The sequence below is a fragment of the Perca fluviatilis genome, chromosome 22 (genome assembly GCF_010015445.1).
Source record: "Perca fluviatilis chromosome 22, GENO_Pfluv_1.0, whole genome shotgun sequence".
Taxonomy (NCBI): domain Eukaryota; kingdom Metazoa; phylum Chordata; class Actinopteri; order Perciformes; family Percidae; genus Perca; species Perca fluviatilis.
Genome location: NC_053133.1, coordinates 23,153,576 through 23,171,986, shown reverse-complemented (window position 1 = coordinate 23,171,986; position 18,411 = coordinate 23,153,576). Strand labels below are relative to the sequence as shown.

At 38.3% G+C, this 18,411-nt stretch overlaps 1 protein-coding gene across 3 annotated transcripts in view; it reads left to right on the top strand.

Annotated features, from left to right (window-relative positions):
* The window catches only part of LOC120552656 (cadherin-18), a 179,392-nt gene that overhangs the window by 136,049 nt on the left and 24,932 nt on the right, over positions 1-18,411 (top strand). For all 3 annotated transcript variants that reach the window (XM_039790844.1, XM_039790843.1, XM_039790845.1), the window contains exons 5-9: positions 5,909-6,076; positions 7,288-7,475; positions 8,433-8,686; positions 13,813-13,949; positions 17,222-17,343. In XM_039790844.1, the coding sequence (XP_039646778.1) occupies positions 5,909-6,076; positions 7,288-7,475; positions 8,433-8,686; positions 13,813-13,949; positions 17,222-17,343 (869 nt within the window). The remainder of the gene's footprint in view (positions 1-5,908; positions 6,077-7,287; positions 7,476-8,432; positions 8,687-13,812; positions 13,950-17,221; positions 17,344-18,411) is intronic.

The following is an 18,411-nucleotide window of genomic DNA, read 5'->3' as shown; positions in this document are numbered from 1 at the left end:
AGAGAAGTAAGATTTGCTAAGTAACATGCTAACTGTGGTATGAACATTTGCTGCAATGGATTTACTTGATTAAATTGTTTGCAAATCTCAAAACTGCAAGCCAGCAGTTTTATTAAGAGCTTTCCATTTCTCAGCAAAAGTACATCTTAGGCCATGGCTGCATTTATCCTTTTTACAGTCGGGTCATAACTCCTGTCTTTCCCAACACCGCTGTGCATCTGTCACTTACTCGCCGAGACATCAAGGTTGTTCCTCTTGAGTCTCGTTGTCGAATTTTCCCCCCAACCCCACCTCACATCTGTACTGGCTCACGCACGCATGCAAAGACACACCAAACTGCAAAACCCATATCTCCCTTTTGCATTCTAAATAGGCTAATTTCTCTGCTGATCTGGGATTTGGGAGTGTTCGAGTTTATTGAAGGAGCTGACACAGATCAAGTTTTTGCCGTTTATGGATTAAGTCTTACCTCTGGTTAAATCAAGGAAAAAGCTGTCACTGTGGCAATCAGTCGTCTTGAGCGGCCCAACCAATTATTCTCAATCAGATATTTGATCCGATAAATGAACAGAAAAAAAAAAAAATATTTGTACGAGAGATGTACTATTATGATTGCTATGATTTTTATAGCTGCTCTGGTTGGTGTTATCTACCTTTTTCCTCCCGAAATGCTGTTAGAGTGCAGACACACAGGGATAACATTGTATTGGATGAGCCAAAAACCAAGATTCCTGAAGCTGAAGATTGAAGAGTGCTTTCGTAATCTCCTATAATCCTTTTTGTTCACCCAGGAGATTGTCCTCCTTTAGAAGTTTCCAGCCAGACAAAGAGGTGGATAGTGTGATGGTATCAACTCTAATAGACTGGGGAGGTTGAGGAAAAGGCTAACCACCTCACTATGTCAAACGGGCCCAGGTTCAAGGAAGTCAGCTCTTTCTCAATTATTTTCTAAATTAACTGACGAGCTCCATAGAGATTTAGCTGCAACTATCTAAGGTATAACGGCTCAGAAATGGTCAGAAAGGAGAGTTCAGGGGTGTGATCCCCATGTCAAAGTACTGACATACTTCTCAGATACTTGCACTTTTCAACAAATACCTTTGTAGCCTTTTCCGTATTGTTAAAGAATTCCATTCAAGAATAGTTCAGTGAATGCACGTTTGTGATGTAGCTGCATTGCGTCAGCTGTGAATGTGTTGCTGCACATTCCTCTGTGGTCACAAATCTCTCTTCCTGTTGAGTGTGTTCTTTGTTTTTTAATTGTTCCGAAACAGCAGGGCTTTAAATGCGTTTGTTTGACGACAAATTATTGACAATGGATCATTCTCACTGGTGTGGACAACAGTGGAGTTCCCAAAGCCAAAAAAGAAAACCTCATACTTTTGGTGTGTGGACTTTGTTCATAATCCCGCTGCTGTGAAATATTGTTTGGGAGCGATGCGCCCTCATGAGTACGGGGGTAATAAGAGATTTGAAAGGTCAGATCATCTGTCTTGGTGTTGTTTTAATGGAAAGTGTGGCCACTTGTCAAAATCTGTGTGTCTCAAGGACCCCCAGGTTAAGTAATGTTAAGTCTCCAGTTAATAACAAAGGTTTTCCAATAGAGTTTACAGAGCCTTCTTTATTACAAGAAGTGGCTGCAAGCACTTTGATTACTTTTGAAACTAAGAAAAGCAGCGGATCCATGCTGAGACCTGACATTTAAAAAGAACAGCATGGCAAAAATAAAATGCTTATGTCCTGATTGTTGGGAAATGTTTTAATACACATGTAGGGTTGTGGAATGTAAAAGACAGACATTGTATGCTTTTCTTTCCCCAGGCACCCCATGAGTTTGATTGAAATCAAATAGATTAAGGATTCAAAAAAAATAAAGCAGTCAGTTGCATGAGAAGAGTCGCCAACTGATGATCAAAGGGTGTTTTAAATACAAAATTGTGTAATTGGTCCATTATCAAGAAATTGCTTTCATTATTTTATTTTCCCTGCAACAAGGAGACAGATATTTCAGAGTATTCATACAGTGGGTGTATATTGACATGTTGGAGATCACAGAGAGCACATATTATGTAGCTGTATTTGACACAGAGTTCTGACATTTCCAACAGGGAGGGCAGCATAATATTAATCTGTCTCGTCGACTCGGTCAGAGTTCAAACAGAGCACAGTCTGTCACTGTCTGCTTAGCATTTGAGAGGCAGAATGTACCAAAGTATAATTCACCACCAACACAAAGGTCAGTCGGCTCCCATTTAGTTAGGCTAATCATTAAACTAGGACTAGAGTTACAATATATAACCCCTTGAATCAAGAACTGAATATAATATTGAACAAAAGCTGTTATACACGTACATCTTATCGTGTCAGAGAAGAATCTGTCAGTCAAAGCAAATTATTTGCTTCGATATCCCCAGGAATAAAGCCCTGCAACACAAAAGTGTCTGTCTAGCTGGCTGCCCCACTGTTATTTTGCAAGCAGAACTAATATACACAAAATGACACCAGACAAGTAGTAGACACTGTCAGAGCAGGTAAAAAACTGAATCCCTGCAATATGTTTGAGAGTACCTAACAAAAAGTGGCTACATTTTGTTTTGCTTTGTCTCACAGTATCTGACTGTTTCTATGTAGCATTAAAGAGGTATTTGAGGACACACAGTATACTGACATTTTACATTGAAAACTCTTTCTTAACCAGTCAACTGATTCTGGCATCAGCCAGTAGAGAAATATGAACAAGAGGAATGGGTTAGAGTTGATTCACATCACTGTTGATGCAGCGGTAGAGACTCTATTCACAGCTCATTCACAGAAACTTTATTACCATGTCAAGTTTATTTTTTTTTTGAAAGTTTACATTTTAAAGATTACACAGTTATCTGACATTAAGTGAAGTCTCGGATGCAATTTTCAGCAGAACACTGACTCCTTTCTGCTCTTATAACTTTTCTTTTATTTGTTTTGCCTATTACAGTTATATATTCCATTCTGGTCTATAATGCCATTTATAATAGAAATCCCCTTTTGGTTGATTGACTGCTGAGAGGTTCAGGTTCAGAGGTAGACTATGGGACCTCAGCCACAGCTCAGTGTGACAGACGATGTGTAACCTAAGATCCCCTGGATCTTAATACTGTTGGCTGCCTTGCTCCTCTGACCCACTTTTAATGATTATTCTGCTTCAGGCGAGTGGATTAGTTTCTGTCTATAGTCTTGAAGAAAGAAAGAGGAAATAGACCTATTGTATAACAAAGCTATAGCTGCCTCTTTTGTGAAATTAGGAATCCATAAAACTGCATGAGTTCACTCCTAAATGTTTTTTTGTGAAATTTAAGCTGTTATGGTTTGGACTGGAAACAGAGCCCTGACAGAAGTGTTTTCATACATAATCATTTATCATTTAATTGTGAAATCAACTGAGTCAGTTAACACTGTACTACAAATGCTTTTTAAGAAATATACACAACATTAATTCATTATGTAAAAGTATCTGCATTTTAATAGTTTGTCCAATCACAGTATCATCATGAGAACTTTGAAGATCATTACCATAACTGTAAGGAGAACTGTTAGTGGATCAGGGGCGTCATTTATAAAACCTGTTACGCAAGAAAAAGTTGCGTGAAGCAGGGTGAAATTTGCCGTCGCAACATTCCTTACAAAGGTCGAGATTTATAAAGAATTTCCATGCGTACAAATGTGCCCAGTTTTCCACAACCTTTTGACCATGCGTGTGATCGTGCGTAAGCTCCAAAGGTTTTGTAGACTGCGTTTTAGTGAACTCCAATGGTAACACGAAATATCACATGGATAAAGTACTCTGGATGCATAGCGCACAGCCTGCATGTGAGCACACTCTAAATTTTTATTTAGTTTTCGTAACAATCAATTAGGTCTATCCATGAATTATAAAAATGGATATTTATATTCAACAAATAAATCTATTTAAGGCCTCCAAACAGGATTTTGTTTCGGTGTTCTATCTCTGTTAGGAGCACCTCGATCTCACAATCACTGAATCGTGTTTTTCCCCCATTTTTCCAGTCATCAAGGGCTTCTTTACAAGGCTGCAATATTCATTGATTGATTAACATGGACCTTATTAGGACAAATATGGGACAACCTTGGGAGGAGCGTGAGGCTCGTGCACGACCACATAAGGTAACGCACGTCTGTATTTATAAGGAGAAGAGTGCGTACCGTTGTGCGCCGCAAGGTGTTATAAATCAGAATTTTATTTTTGCGTACGGAAATTCTGACTTTTTGGCGCACTAAATCTTTCAAAATAGAATCTACTCACAGTTTTATAAACGAGGCCCCAGGTCTCTGTTCATTTCACTGTGTATAGATGGTTGCTTTGTCTTAACAATAACAATTACAGTTTAAGTTGGCCAGCTAGTGGCCATTTACTGGATGGTTAGGGTTAAATATAAGAAGAGTTATCAAGGGCTTCTCCAACTTCGAAACGTGTTATTAACGGCGTTAACACAAACCCATTTTACCGTCAATTTCTTTATCGCGAGATTAACGTTCTTTTTGGCCTAGCAAACTTTTTTTCACATGCTGTTGCAACAACTAGTAACATAAGAAAAACTACAAAACCACACCAGATCAAGCTAGACCAGAAACAAAACAACAGGCATGCCACACACACTTGTTTGGGCTTGCGAGCCGGCCAAAGAGTAGTAGGCTAAAATTACGTTTTGAGTGGATGGCGAGTGGATTTGCTCTTTGAATCATATTCTCATTTGCAACATTTTCTTCCATTTTTTGTTAGTGATGCCCAATTCATTTTCTAAAGCCCTCTTATCAAACATCGTCTGCTGTTGGGTTTTCCACTCACAACACGAGGAAACAGCAGTCCATATTCATTTAACCTTTATTTATACTGGAGAAATCATTGAGGGGCGGTTACAATGAAATCGAGACAATTTAAAAAGACAACAAAAAAACAGACAGATACCTGCTCCCAGTCAGCCATTGTGTTATTGCAGGGTTCAGAAGTTCACAGGAACATAATTGTTCAATGGTTGCCAGAGGGTGTTGTCTCTGGGAAAAGCAATATTTGCAATGAACACTGATGTAACTGTTAGAACATATTAAATCAGGCTCCATGTGGTGATGTGGTTTCAGTAGCTAAGCTGGCGAATTAACCCTCCAGCGCAGATAGAACTAAAAAAAAAACGAATATAGACAAACAGACATGTTAAGACTTCACACAAAGACACACACACACAGACAAAAATATATGTGCATAAGTACGTAACATATTCAAAGAAAATACTCTTTTTGGCTTATTACTGTGTTGCAATGTACCTGTGTACAGTTTATCTGTAGTGGGCAGAGGTGCAGTCATATTTCACTGAGTTAGCATTGTGAAAGTTCATGGTTTTTGTTTGCTATAGTATTGCAGTAATAAATGTGATTGAGGGGGTGCCTTTGCAAGTTGCATTTTCCCCGATCCAAGGTTGCATAGTCATTTCCGATATAATGAAAAGTGAAGAAAGGCTAACCTTGACAATAATCCAAAATGAAAGAATAACCGTTTTATAGTGTTTGTCTTGAGAGGTAAGGGTGATACGGCGCTGTATGAGTAGTCTGTAACTGAAAGAGGTTTTGATGGAGGAAGTATTGGTACAATGACAGTAACATCTCAACAACAGTAACAGTGTTATCTTCACTCTCTAAACAGTGATATATTTTTATGTCTTCATAAAAAAGCATTATTATGATTTTTTTGGTTGATTTATTTTTTATTTTCAAAATACCTAACTTTTTTATGGTGGGATATGTACTTTAATTTATTAATTGAAGGTAACTACAAACTGATTATTATTTTTTATCCAAAATGTCTGGTGCCTATGTACCTATTTTAGCTCAAATGGCTTGTTTTCCTCCATCCATGCAGGAATCATCAGGACTGCCTTATCTGACATGGACCGGGAAGCCAGAGAACATTACACCGTTGTTATCCAAGCCAAAGACATGGCAGGCCAGGTTGGAGGCCTCTCCGGCTCCACCACCATCAACATAACTCTGACAGACGTCAACGACAACCCGCCCATGTTTCCCCAAAGTGTGTATACATCATCACCTGAAAATGACAGCCCAGCTAACAAAATACAGGCTTAAGTTAACTATTTTGCAGAACAACCAGTAAAAAACAACAGTTAAATGATTAATTATTAGGTTAGGAAAGACAAAAGGAAGACACTACATTGTCTTTGGCCATAGCCTCTATTTGAAAACTCTTTACCCTGAGGAATTTGTATTTTTGCTTAACTAGCCAGGAGGCTAATTTAGTAAAATAACCAATATTAATGTGTTACTAGATAGCCTATTTAATGGCCAAGCTGTGCCTGCAAATCTAATCAGCTGTTCTCAGCCATTTTGGCCTTGAGCAGAAGACCTCCACTATAGATGCCTGAGGCAGTTCCATTACCCGAAAAGCATTTTTTAAAAGAGTTCTTTACTGTAAGTCCCCCGTGGAAGTGGAAATATAGCAAGCAACTGTAAGAAAAACCATTTTTCAAATCATTCACACTGTAGAGCCAAAGTCCTAATAGGTCTGCACATGAAAGGCAAGCAGATTATCCTTTACAGTGTATTCACTATTCTAGCTTCTTGAATGAAAAGAAGAAACATCAACATCAGTATTTGCAGAGACAAAATTATTTTAATTATAATTTTTTCATGCATGCAATGATTAACCATATATCCATCCCCCGAGGGTTTAGAGAGCAAATCATGGATTATTGAGGCTTCCCCTTGTAGACCTACGCAGCATTCCTCACTATGATGTATTATACTTCATTATTGTGTGACTCAGTAGTCTAATATTGCAGTTAAATTTTCCATATTTAGCTACATTAGACTAGCATTCATCAAAACCCTCTTTTTTGCAGTCTGAATTTTCTCCATTTTAATGATAAATTTAAGTAATGATAAAGTTGTGATGCGTTGTCTTTGAAAGTGCCTCATCAAGCACAATCCCCCACAGCTCAGAGTTTTTCATTTTGTGCTGCAGTGAAAAACTATTTCAAAACCATCAACATTGTCTGAATAATCATCTGCTCCACTGCAGTGCTATGAACCTCGCCTGGCATTTAGTGTCAATTGAGGCACTGCAGAGTATTTTTAATGACATTCCCTCAGGAACAAATGGTGACAAAATCAAATTGCTTAGCTAAGCCTTTTAAGGAGAACATTCAGACATTGTGGGGGCAGGTCAACTTGTGTTTAAAACAGTATTTTTTGCTATCTCATCACATCATTGTTCATCCACAGAAAATTACCAGCTGTACGTCCCCGAATCAGCTCAAGTAGGGAAACCGGTGGGGAAGATCAAAGCCAATGATGAGGACCTTGGCATCAATGCAGACATCAAGTACAGCATCATTAACTCAGAGGGGGCCAACACGTTCTCCATATCTACAGACAGGGACACGAGAGAGGGGATCATCAGCCTCAAAAAGGCAAGAACATGCTGTCTGCAAGACAGAAATGTGATCTTTCAGAGACTCCTCAGGAGGAAATAGCCATGAGTCAATTGCTTGGACACTGATTTAAAGGTGTACTGTGGAGAGTATTGACCACAAGTAGTGCTGTCATATTGTTTGTATGAATTAATTTACCAGAATATAAAGACACTCATTCATACACAATTCTGCCATCTGCAGAGGGTGGTACAAGTTGGTGGAAGAAATGTACTTTAAAAAGGTAGCAATAATCCAATAAAAGAGGAGTAGCTGCTGATGTACACTGTTCCAAAAGTTCCAAATGATTAAAAAAGTAGGATTTGTTAGGGTTTATAAGAAATGCATTCAAAATATAGGTCTAAGAGGCTTACAATTTTGTAGTAGTGTTGAGTTTAAATAAAATAATTCTGTTCGCAGCGAAAACTCCACAGGATTCTAACTAACATACACTAAAATCAGATTTCTCATCAACACACATGACATTAAACTGACAGCTCTCAGACAACTCATATTACATCTGATTTAGTTTTGTAAGTACTGGTCTATCAATTTTTTTATGTTTGTAATATTACTTTAGGTCAGTGGTTCAATTTGGGTCAATTTTGTCCCAAGGTCCCCCATCTGATCTTTTGCTTTAGATGTTTTATTACAGGAAGTGTATGAAACCCATGACCAAAATAGTCATACATTCTGTTATTGTGTTACTTATGGATGGACTTAATAAATAATTTCCCCTTTTGCTGGGGACCCCCTGGAACCTTCTCAAGGACCCTTTTTTTGACAACCACTGGTTCAGATAAAGAGTGTAAAATAGCAAAAACATAACAAGTTCTATTTTCTGTCCAGTAACTTAGTGAGCCCTACGTTAGCATTCACTTCTTGGTCTATCCTGAAAAAGTGTAACTACTTTGTACTATATAATTATATTTCCCCATGTTGCCTTTTCCCCAACAGCCTCTGAACTACGAGAGAAAGAAGACCTACACTCTCCACATTGAGGGGACGAATACACATATGGATCCTCGTTTTTCCTATCTTGGCTCTTTCAAAGACACCGCCACCCTCAAGATCACAGTTGGGGATGTGGACGAAGCTCCTGTGTTTTCTATAGATCATTACATCATGGATGTATATGAGAACTCACCGAGTGGCACAGAAGTGGGCGTCGTAACAGCTCGAGATCCTGACAGCAGGAACAGTCCTGTCAGGTAAGACACTTTAACTCCTACATATCAATCTGCATAAATGAGTACAAATATTCAGCGGCAGTGCAGCTCTGTGGGCATGCTGTCTTATTAGTTTTGCATCATTGGCTATAATTGAAGATCTACAGCTTTTCTTGTTAAGAAATATCAGACAAGCCCACTGCAAAAGCAAAGGGTAAGAGAGGAGGTTGTGAATATTATGAGGCTTATTTTGAGGCTCAGTGCTCTTTCAGATGTGACCAGCAGCCAATGGAACTGTCACTTTGTCAACTAATTGGTTGCCAAAAACGTCATATATTTCTTTTTAGAAACATACCAGTCTTCGCCAGATAGATTTCTATGAAATTTCCAAATAGGCTGGTTACCATATCTGCTTGGATTAGCCTAGGTGGTAAAGCATATGTACTTTGATAATGAGAAATTCCATTCTTGCCAAATTTGTCCGCAGCTTAAAAGAAATGGCTTGCTTATTTATTCATCGTTTATACCAAGTTTATTTTTTGACATTCAGGTTTACCAGTGAGATGTATTTTGTTGCAAAAAAACGGAGGTGCTTTTTTATTTTCCCCCTGAGGTTTAACCAAACTAATAAGATTATTTCTGCCTCCAAGAAATGTTTTTCTAACTAAAACTCCAATTTGCATGCCCCTTATAATTGTACCATCTGTTGAAAAGCATTTTAAACTATGACTTCAGACTGTAGTTTGCACATGTATATGTCAGCATACACTTATGAGTTATGATGCATGTTCAACATATGCAGTAGTCTATGTTTTTCGTCTTTAAGCCCAGGATGACAATATTCTAAATATTGAGTCTGCCAAATTAAGGATTTTTCAGTCTTTGAACGATCACTATAGAGCATAATGTTAAATAGATTAAGAGCTGTACTGCATTATGTTTAGTAGCCTCGGCCTTGTGTGTTCCTCCTGCTTTACATTCCCTCTAAAAATTAGCAATATGAAATTAGATAAATTGTTATTTTGTCTGCAAGATTGTGAAGTAACCCTAGGCAATACAACTGCTTAGCACATTTGTATGCTACCTAAACACATACTTGTGAACTGTTGAAAAAAGATTGATATTGGCCTTAGGCAGTTGAATAATCCTAGGTTTAAGCTATGCACACGTACCTTGTTCCATGACATTACACTGAATCAACTCTGCACTGCTTTTATTAATTTGAATTCCCTAGATTGCCTCTGCGTAAATGATGGAGTAGCTGTAAACATGGAACTCCTCATGACAGAAGGATTTGCTGATATATCAATAAGAAGCAATCTTCTGTTGCTGTTATCACAAAGGTTATAGGATCACAGTTTAAAGCCTTGCCATAGGCTCCGGAGCCCACAGGTTTTCTAAACAGCATTAAGCACAGTCAGACATACGAGCATACTAACTGTCCTCCCTGTTTTGGAGAGGTGAGCTCTGTGGTTCTTATGTTTTTTTAAAGATTTTTTGGGGGCTTTTTGCCAATAGGACAGGTATAGACAGGAAGGGGGGGGGGACATACAGCGAATGGCTGCTGTGGACTGAGCCTTGGTACATGGGGCGCTTAAGACATGGGGTAAAAATGATTCTTTGATTCATGTCGGAGTCTTAAGAATTTGCAAAAGACTTGTTGTAAACAAGAAGGTAATCTACATATGAAAGAGTTTCCTTGCTCTCCTTGTGGGATACCTCATCCTCGACCATTCCTACAGTACATCACTACCAATGTTCACCACATAAAGAAGAAGGCAGCGGGAGGTATTTCCATGACAGCCACTTGAACCCAGAAGAAAAGCTAAACAACTGTGCCACTGCTCCCTGTGTCAGTATCAGAATGCACAAAGCAGAAGGGATCAGTAGGCTATTTGGCTCTCTTTGATCATCAGAAGTCTGCCCATGCATGCAATGAAATAAACATGTCACTGAAGTGACATTTCAAATGTTAGTCTGAAAATGACATCAAAATAGTCAAACAAAGTCTTGATGGCTCATTACCTCTGGTTGCTCTTTTACATTATCATAATCATCTCAGCAGTTGGGAAACTTCTTGGCCTGGTTACTTTTAACTTGCATGAATTCAGGTGAGCCCCGTCTTGAGTTTGTATTAACTTCCTTGAAGTTGAAACTGCTGTACTGTCAAATAAACTGAAAGTACTGAGTTTTGAATAGATACCAATGAAATGCCAGGGAAGACTACCAAACAAGACACTTGATTACACCCCAGTTTTAACACATTCTAGTAGTTTTACATTGAAATGAAATCGTAGAAATATACTTCTGAAAGATTAGTCATTTAAAGGAAAAGTTCAACTCATTAATATTAATGATCCCCACGGAATAGTGTAAATCCCAATGACTTTAGAGATTGGTACTTCTTATTTAGTGCCACCAACAAGTCAAAATTCACTCTTGTCTGAAACTACCTCTAATAGTACTACATTTCCATCAGCTATCTATTTGTGTTTAGATGTCATCCAAGCATGCTAACATGCTAACATTAGGCTGACAAAATGATACTGGTTGAACATGCTTCTCCAGGCTGCACATGAGTGAACCTGCATGGTTTCCAGATGTGTCTCTTATACAAAAGTGAATATATTGTGTTATGTTTTTTGTCTTACAACCACCTCCTGACAGAGGGTTGGATCAATCATTCAGTTTGTTTGTTGCGTAGGGCTGCATGCCGTGCTGTTCAGGGGTGGAAAGGGTACAGCAAAGAACAGCAAAGTTCCTTTTAGTTTTGTTTTTTATCCATCTAACAAGTTTGTTTTTGTGCTGTGTAATAGGCATAACCGCCTCACTGGGCTTCAATACTAGGCTTTTAGTCTTGCTGATTTTTGGTGCACTCTGAAGCTTTTACAATTAGAAAACGATCTATCCACAATTACTGTATTGGAATTGGATTTCCTACATTTACCAGAATGCCAGAGATGGTGGCTATGTGTACAGTGTGCAGTTCTTGTTGTTTGATTCAGGCGTTTCTGATAGTAAACCTGATGTTAACTGAAGAAAAGAAAAGACTTTATGCTATCAAGCAGTTTTGGAAACTAATGTGACATATTGTACTTTTGGTTAGTTATCTGAAAGAATAAGAGAATAAATTACCAAAACACAAACTTAACATCAAAGATTTCTCACCAGTAGCAGTAATTAAATAGTGTTGTTCAGTGGATATTTCCCTACAAGCTATACAAGAACACGTTTCTCTTCTTAACAAAGCAAATGCTTAGCACCTAAACTCACACTTTTACTGCTGAAAAGCCTTCGTGCTCTTATGGGCCTGAGTATTTAATAAATCATGACAACATTTCTACTGAGGCTGTAGGCTACTCGTGTAAGCAATCCAAGCTAAAAGAAAATAGTTCATTATTTAAAATAAATCCAATACTAGCATTAATATCCCTATACCGTTTTTTTCTCTCATGCCAATTGAAAAGTGTCAGCTATATTACTCAGGAGAATGAATGCTGGATTAAAGGTGTAAATAGGTCATTAAGAGATAAATTAGGGAATACACAGTCAATGCTCATTTCGTGCTTGAACTCATGAAGGGAGCAGCTAAGCCCATTTTCTGCTTTGTATTCCACAGGCTGCTTTGCTCCTAGTTTGATAACCGCGTTGCTAGAAAGCCATTACAACAGTGTAAACATTGCCAGCAGAACATTGCCTTTTGTCATTATTAAATATTGAAGATAATTGCTCTTGACTTAGAAATATGTATTTTCAGAACATTCTGTCAAGACCTAAAGTCCGTTTGAAAGCAGTAAGGATTATTCTATCCGTGTGCTTTAGAGCTGGGATGACACTTTGAAGATCACAGAAGCATAAGAGCATCCCCTTTGGCTTGTGCTGCGTTTGCACTTCATTCATTTTACAGCGTGGTTTTGGTTGACAGAATCTCGTATCATTAATGTAAGGTTTAGTTTTCTGGTGTGATACATTTTGTTACCTAATAAATATATATTACAAAAGTACGTAAATATGTCTTTTCCAAGGCCTCAATAGAAATTGGTGAACTAAAGCCAGGACTGAAAACACATCAAGTACCTGCATTGTGTTTTGAGGCATTTAACTAATTATTACTATTTGGCTTTAAAGTGGCACTCCACTTTTACACAAGGGTGAGTTTACTCGTAATGAGCAGTAATTTCCGGTCTGTGAAAGCAGTTGTTTAATGTGCCCTGGGGCTCTAAAGGGAGCTTTCCCAGATACCATCAGTTATCTGGTGTTTGGTGTTTTAAGCCCCCAACGTCGTCTTCCAGGCAGCGCTGCTGGATTAGGCAATGGTTAGGGTTAGGTGCCTTGAAGTTGACATTGGGGACTTAAAACACCATTGAGCCAGTTATCTCGGGTTGAGCTTGGATTGGATTCTGCTAACTACTAACAGAAGGAAGAGAGACACCACCGTGTTGCAGGTCACAAGACATGTAAACGTCTTTGTTAAACGTATAAAGTTACATCTAATTTTCAACAGCATTGCAATTACCATCATTTAATTTGTCTTCAAGTTCAAATTTAATTTAAATGCAGTTGAAAAAATGATAATAGGGCTGGGTATCGTTTAATTACGATACCAATACCAGTACCTTTAAGGTCATTGCAATACCAATAGAGTACTTCATTTGATACCTTTTTTTTCTTCTACCTCATTCAATATCTCATCTTGTGAATGGAAGCATCTCAGCATGCTGAACTGCCACCTCTATTAGATACACTGTGCTCGACTTTGTATACGCTGCGGTAGTGGGCCAATCACACGTCACATTAAATCAAAAAACGCTTGCAGTGATTGGTTGCAGACAAACCCATACAAATAGTCTTTTTTTTCTAGATACGGGTACAAAAAGGACCGAATGCAGGTACCGTTGGTATCGAAGTTCCTATACTACTTGGTACTGGGTTATTTCTACTGATACCTTGAAAAGGTATCCAGTCCTAGTAATATACAACCTTCACTTCACAACTACATTTATCACAATTTTAACCTGAAAGTCCTGACATCTTTTGACCCGTAAATCAAGAAAATTCATGCTTGCTGGGCACGACCACCTAACTGTGCCCTGTAGCCTGCAGATTATTTACTGCAATCTTTTCCATCACTGTATTTTTTTGAAAATATATTTTCCTTTTCCTAATAGGTACTTTTTGGACAGCAAAGAGGAAGGAGTAAGGTACTTCAGAATCGATGAAATCAGTGGACTTATACGGACGACGCAGCCTCTCGACAGAGAAGACATGGCTTGGCACAACATCACTGTGATGGCCTCGGAGGTTGGTAGGTACCCAGGTTGCTTTCCATTAACAGAATGTTTACAAGTGGGCGAGTAAATGTAATGCACCTGCTGCGTCCGTTTGCTCTTTTGTGATTCTTCATGAGTGAGCAGATGAAGATTTTCTTGAGTTCTGATTTGCTTGCCATGTTGACATGGTTCTTACTTCCTATTGCACAAACAGATTATGATTTCATTTTCATCTTGGAAAGTTAAAGAAAGTCTGGAGACTTGAAGATATTCCAGTTCTGTCTCAGTGCTAATGTGAAATAGCAATTTTATGTAACAGAAATATATGTATATAGTATTTGTATATTTACATTAGAAATTAATTTTACAATTTTGTAATACAGTATGTTAAATAAGCAGATAGAGGTACACACATGCATACATACTGAACATAATAGACATACCATTCTCTTCACCTTCTGACATATGCATATTTAAAATAACCACAGTATATTTCTCCTATGTTTGACACCTTCAGGGACTGTAGTAAACACATGAAATACTATTATCCAGTTGCCTGAAAGAGGCAGTTAAAAGAGATTGCTCTCTTTCCACACTCATCTTGTTTGGCCCCAAGCTAATATGAGACATTCTAAATTGTTATCAGAATTGCAATGAAATAATGGGTGAGCTTTGTGCCACAACAACATGCTTTAAAGAATAGAAATTCAAAATAATGGTAGGTGCTATAGTTCTACCCTGAAGCCCCCCGCCCCCCTTTCCTACAAGATAACAAGACACCCTGAGGGGATCATATAGTCAGAGAATAGCCCAGGTCTTAAAATCAATATCAATAAAAAGGACATTCCATAAAAAAGAATGATGTTATGAATCTGCACTGCACACTCTCCCTTTACCTATGGAATAAAATCATTAGCACCATTTTACCACTGAGCAGATTCTGGACTCTGAGGCTACATTTACATTGCTACGTTTTGGTTTAAAAACTAATTTATTTTGCTACTTTTACACCTTGCATTCACACTGCTCTGGCATTTCAGAGCCCCTAACCGGAAAACGTGTTTCAGTCTCAACGGCCGCAAACGGAGACCCTTGGCAACACCAACACTGACGCCAAAGTTTCGCCACCTTCTTGGGTCTTATCGGTCATGACGTCTAGTTCACTGAGACTAAGCTAATAACATTACCATGGTAACTACCAGCAACGGGCAGAGTATACATGCTGCCTACTGTTTATCCACATGCACATACCCAATATACGAGAATGTTGATGAGATGTGTGGTTTGGGCGTGTTAGTTTAAAACGGAGATTAGTTCTTCTACTGGAGCTAAAAAACACGTGTGTGCACGGAGATCGCATAGCAACGATAATGTAGCCGAAGTCTATATAGCCTAACTGCCAGGCCACAATTCCACCAATTACAATATTTGGAAATAATGCACAAAAAGAAGAACCAAAAGGCTTCACCAAAACTGTAATAAGCAGATGTTGCCTGCAGCTATTCAGCCAACCAGTTTAGTGTCAGTACTTTCCTTTAATCATTCCTCCAACTCTAACTAGTCTGCTAAATTGTATTTATAGATGAAGAGTATGCAACTCATTCCGCATAGATGCTGGTATTCTGCTCATTTTCTTCACTAAAACCAAGTAACACTCAAGTCTTTGTCACAGAATTACTTTGTTGAATTTAAAGAGTAAAATTGGGGTTATGCCATGAAAATATCCCATTTCAATGGTAAAATACAGCTTTCAACAAGGATAAATATTCGTTTTATTTTGTATTATCATGATTCTTAATCACTAACATGGTCAATCCAAGGACATTGCTTAAAATGTCCATCACTGGTCAATAGTTAACAATAAGTATGGTGCAGTTCATCACAGTGTTCCGCTCCAGTTATTATGGTAGTAAGATGTTTAAATAGCATTATTTACAGTAATATCACAATCACTAACGGTATTTAAACACACCCGACACCAGATGAGTTAATAGTGAAAGTAGCAATTAAAGTCTGGAGAAAACAAGGATGAAGGAGATCATTTGCATGTTGATTAGAATGTTTTCAAATAGGTTATAGAGTGTATTTTTCTTATAATTAACTACAAAATCAAATTAGTCCCAATTGTTAAAGTGTCATTGTCTACATTGGAAATTAATTAAATCAATGCAGGCCCTGCTAACTCCAAGAATTGCTATCAGGTAACTTGGTAATTTGTAATCACAATTAGGCAAATCTCTTGCCAACTGACAGAGGTGCTGCATGCTAATGTTTCCTTATCTCTTCACCTCTCCTTAGAATTCAAGGATACAGTTAAATGCCAAGACACTGACAAAAAGGATACATTTTTACCACTTTGAATGACCAGGGACAAACAGTGTCATAGACAAAAAGCAGCCTGCAAAGTTCACTGCAAACCATCCTTCAGAGACTTTACACTGATGGACACTAGATGGACCATAGTGAGTGAGTGGATTAGAGAATTAATGCATGATTGAATTAGTTGTTAGATCATCTGGTACTTGTCATAAAAAAGAAGAAAAAATTGTACAGCAGGTGCAATGTAAGACTTGTCTTTAGGCACTGAAAAAAACACCATGCATGGAAACCTTCATGCACAAGATAAAGTAAATAAAAATCAGGAAACATTAGTTTAATAGAAAGACTGCCTGCATGACTTTTTTCCTATTCAAGGAATTGCTGAGCGAGCATGCTATTTTTCAGCTCTTTCCTGCTACACATGCATACTGTAAAGCATACTCACACCTGGAAGCTACCGAGTAAAAGCAGTCTTCTTCTCTTGGGGACTGAGGTGCCCCATGAGTTGAGGGTTAAATGCCTTGCTCTAGGGCACATCAGTAATATTTCTGGGGTTAGGGTTAGTTTAACATCTTAACGTCAATTAACATCATAATTTAAGTGCTAAAATACATATTTTAAACATTTGTAATGGTTATTTTATATTAAAATGATGAGGAGGCAGAAGAGGAGGTAAATCATATGATTTACATGCTTCATGAGTTGCTCATGCAGCACAAGGGGCAAATAAGGCATCACAACCAAGTATACCAACTGGGACAAGAAAGTGCTGCATGCTGATGATCAGATGTGCTTGATTGCCTTCTGCAACGTTGCGTCCTTCAGTGCTTTTATAGTGGCACAGCCTAAGACAAAACCCATAAGTAGTCTAACAAGAAGAGCACAGTGTGCCCCAGTTTAAAATAACAGTGTTGACGCTCCACTTTGTTATTAAGGCTTACATTTGACTTTCATCTTCTCTGTCACTTGTTCTCTCTCTCTGCTACAGACAACCCCAGCCTGCTCAGTCACGTTCCTGTTACCGTCCAGGTGCTGGACGTGAACGATAATCCGCCAGAAATAGCTACAGACGAGGAGGTCATTGTGTGTGAGAGCTCAAGGCCGGGGCAGGTGAGAAATCTGCAGCACCTATCTCTGTTCTATTTCTCTCCCTTCATCTCACATATTGAAATCTCTTTACACCGCCGACACACCTGAGAGGGTGTTGAGAGCTGTGCGTTAACGTCAGCTGCCAACCTGACTCCATGCATTCTGCACTGAACTATTGTTTTCCTCAGCAGTTTGGGTTGCTCACTGAGAGCTGAGCTGTAAGAAACTGTAAAGGCATTGGAGAGAGCTGCTTAATCATCCCTCATTCAAAATGAGTATCTCAGCAGCAAACCATGACGGCTCTAAATCGAAGCTCATTCCAATTTGCTCTCAGTAGTCTTTGATTCATTCGAATTAAGAAGGTTTTTTGAGATATAGAGCAATCAGCAGCATGGAAATGGCTGAAAGGGCGGTTCGGCAAAGGATGATGGAGTAAAGACCGGGAAGCCACAACTAAATACATTTTTATAGGTTTTAAGCTTGTGGAAGAAAAGTTTGAATTAAGGTTTGCATTAAATATGAATTAAGGTTGCAATACAGCCTCAGGGTTGTTGGTCCAGGGGATTAAGTGGGAAGAATTATAATGTGTTGAATGAGACAGTGGCACACCACCATTAAAATACAACATGTATGAAAGGATAGAGCTGCTCGTTAATGTTTTACAATCTGTTTGTATTTTAGGTTCTATACCGCAGAAATGTATTTCTGATTGGTGTCCATCAAAATTAAGAGATAAATCTCTTTTCTAGATCAATGCTCAAGGTATATTAAAAAGCAGGAAACCATAGCAACAATACATCAGTAGAACTGACTTATCCATTAATTAAAAAGACCACAAACACATGATGATAATTTTAACACAGTATCTCTTTGCCTATTAACATACATCATTATCACTTGTGTAAAACATTGAGTCCTCATGAAACAGAGCTTCAGTGTTAAAAGGAACTACTGGGTTAGCGTGGTGTTAGCTAAATTATAACCTTATATCAATGTATGACAATTCACAATATTCACATTTTAACTTAATTCAAATTTGGCAGTGTGTCTCCTAATAAATAATGAAATGAACTGATTTAGGGTCGGATT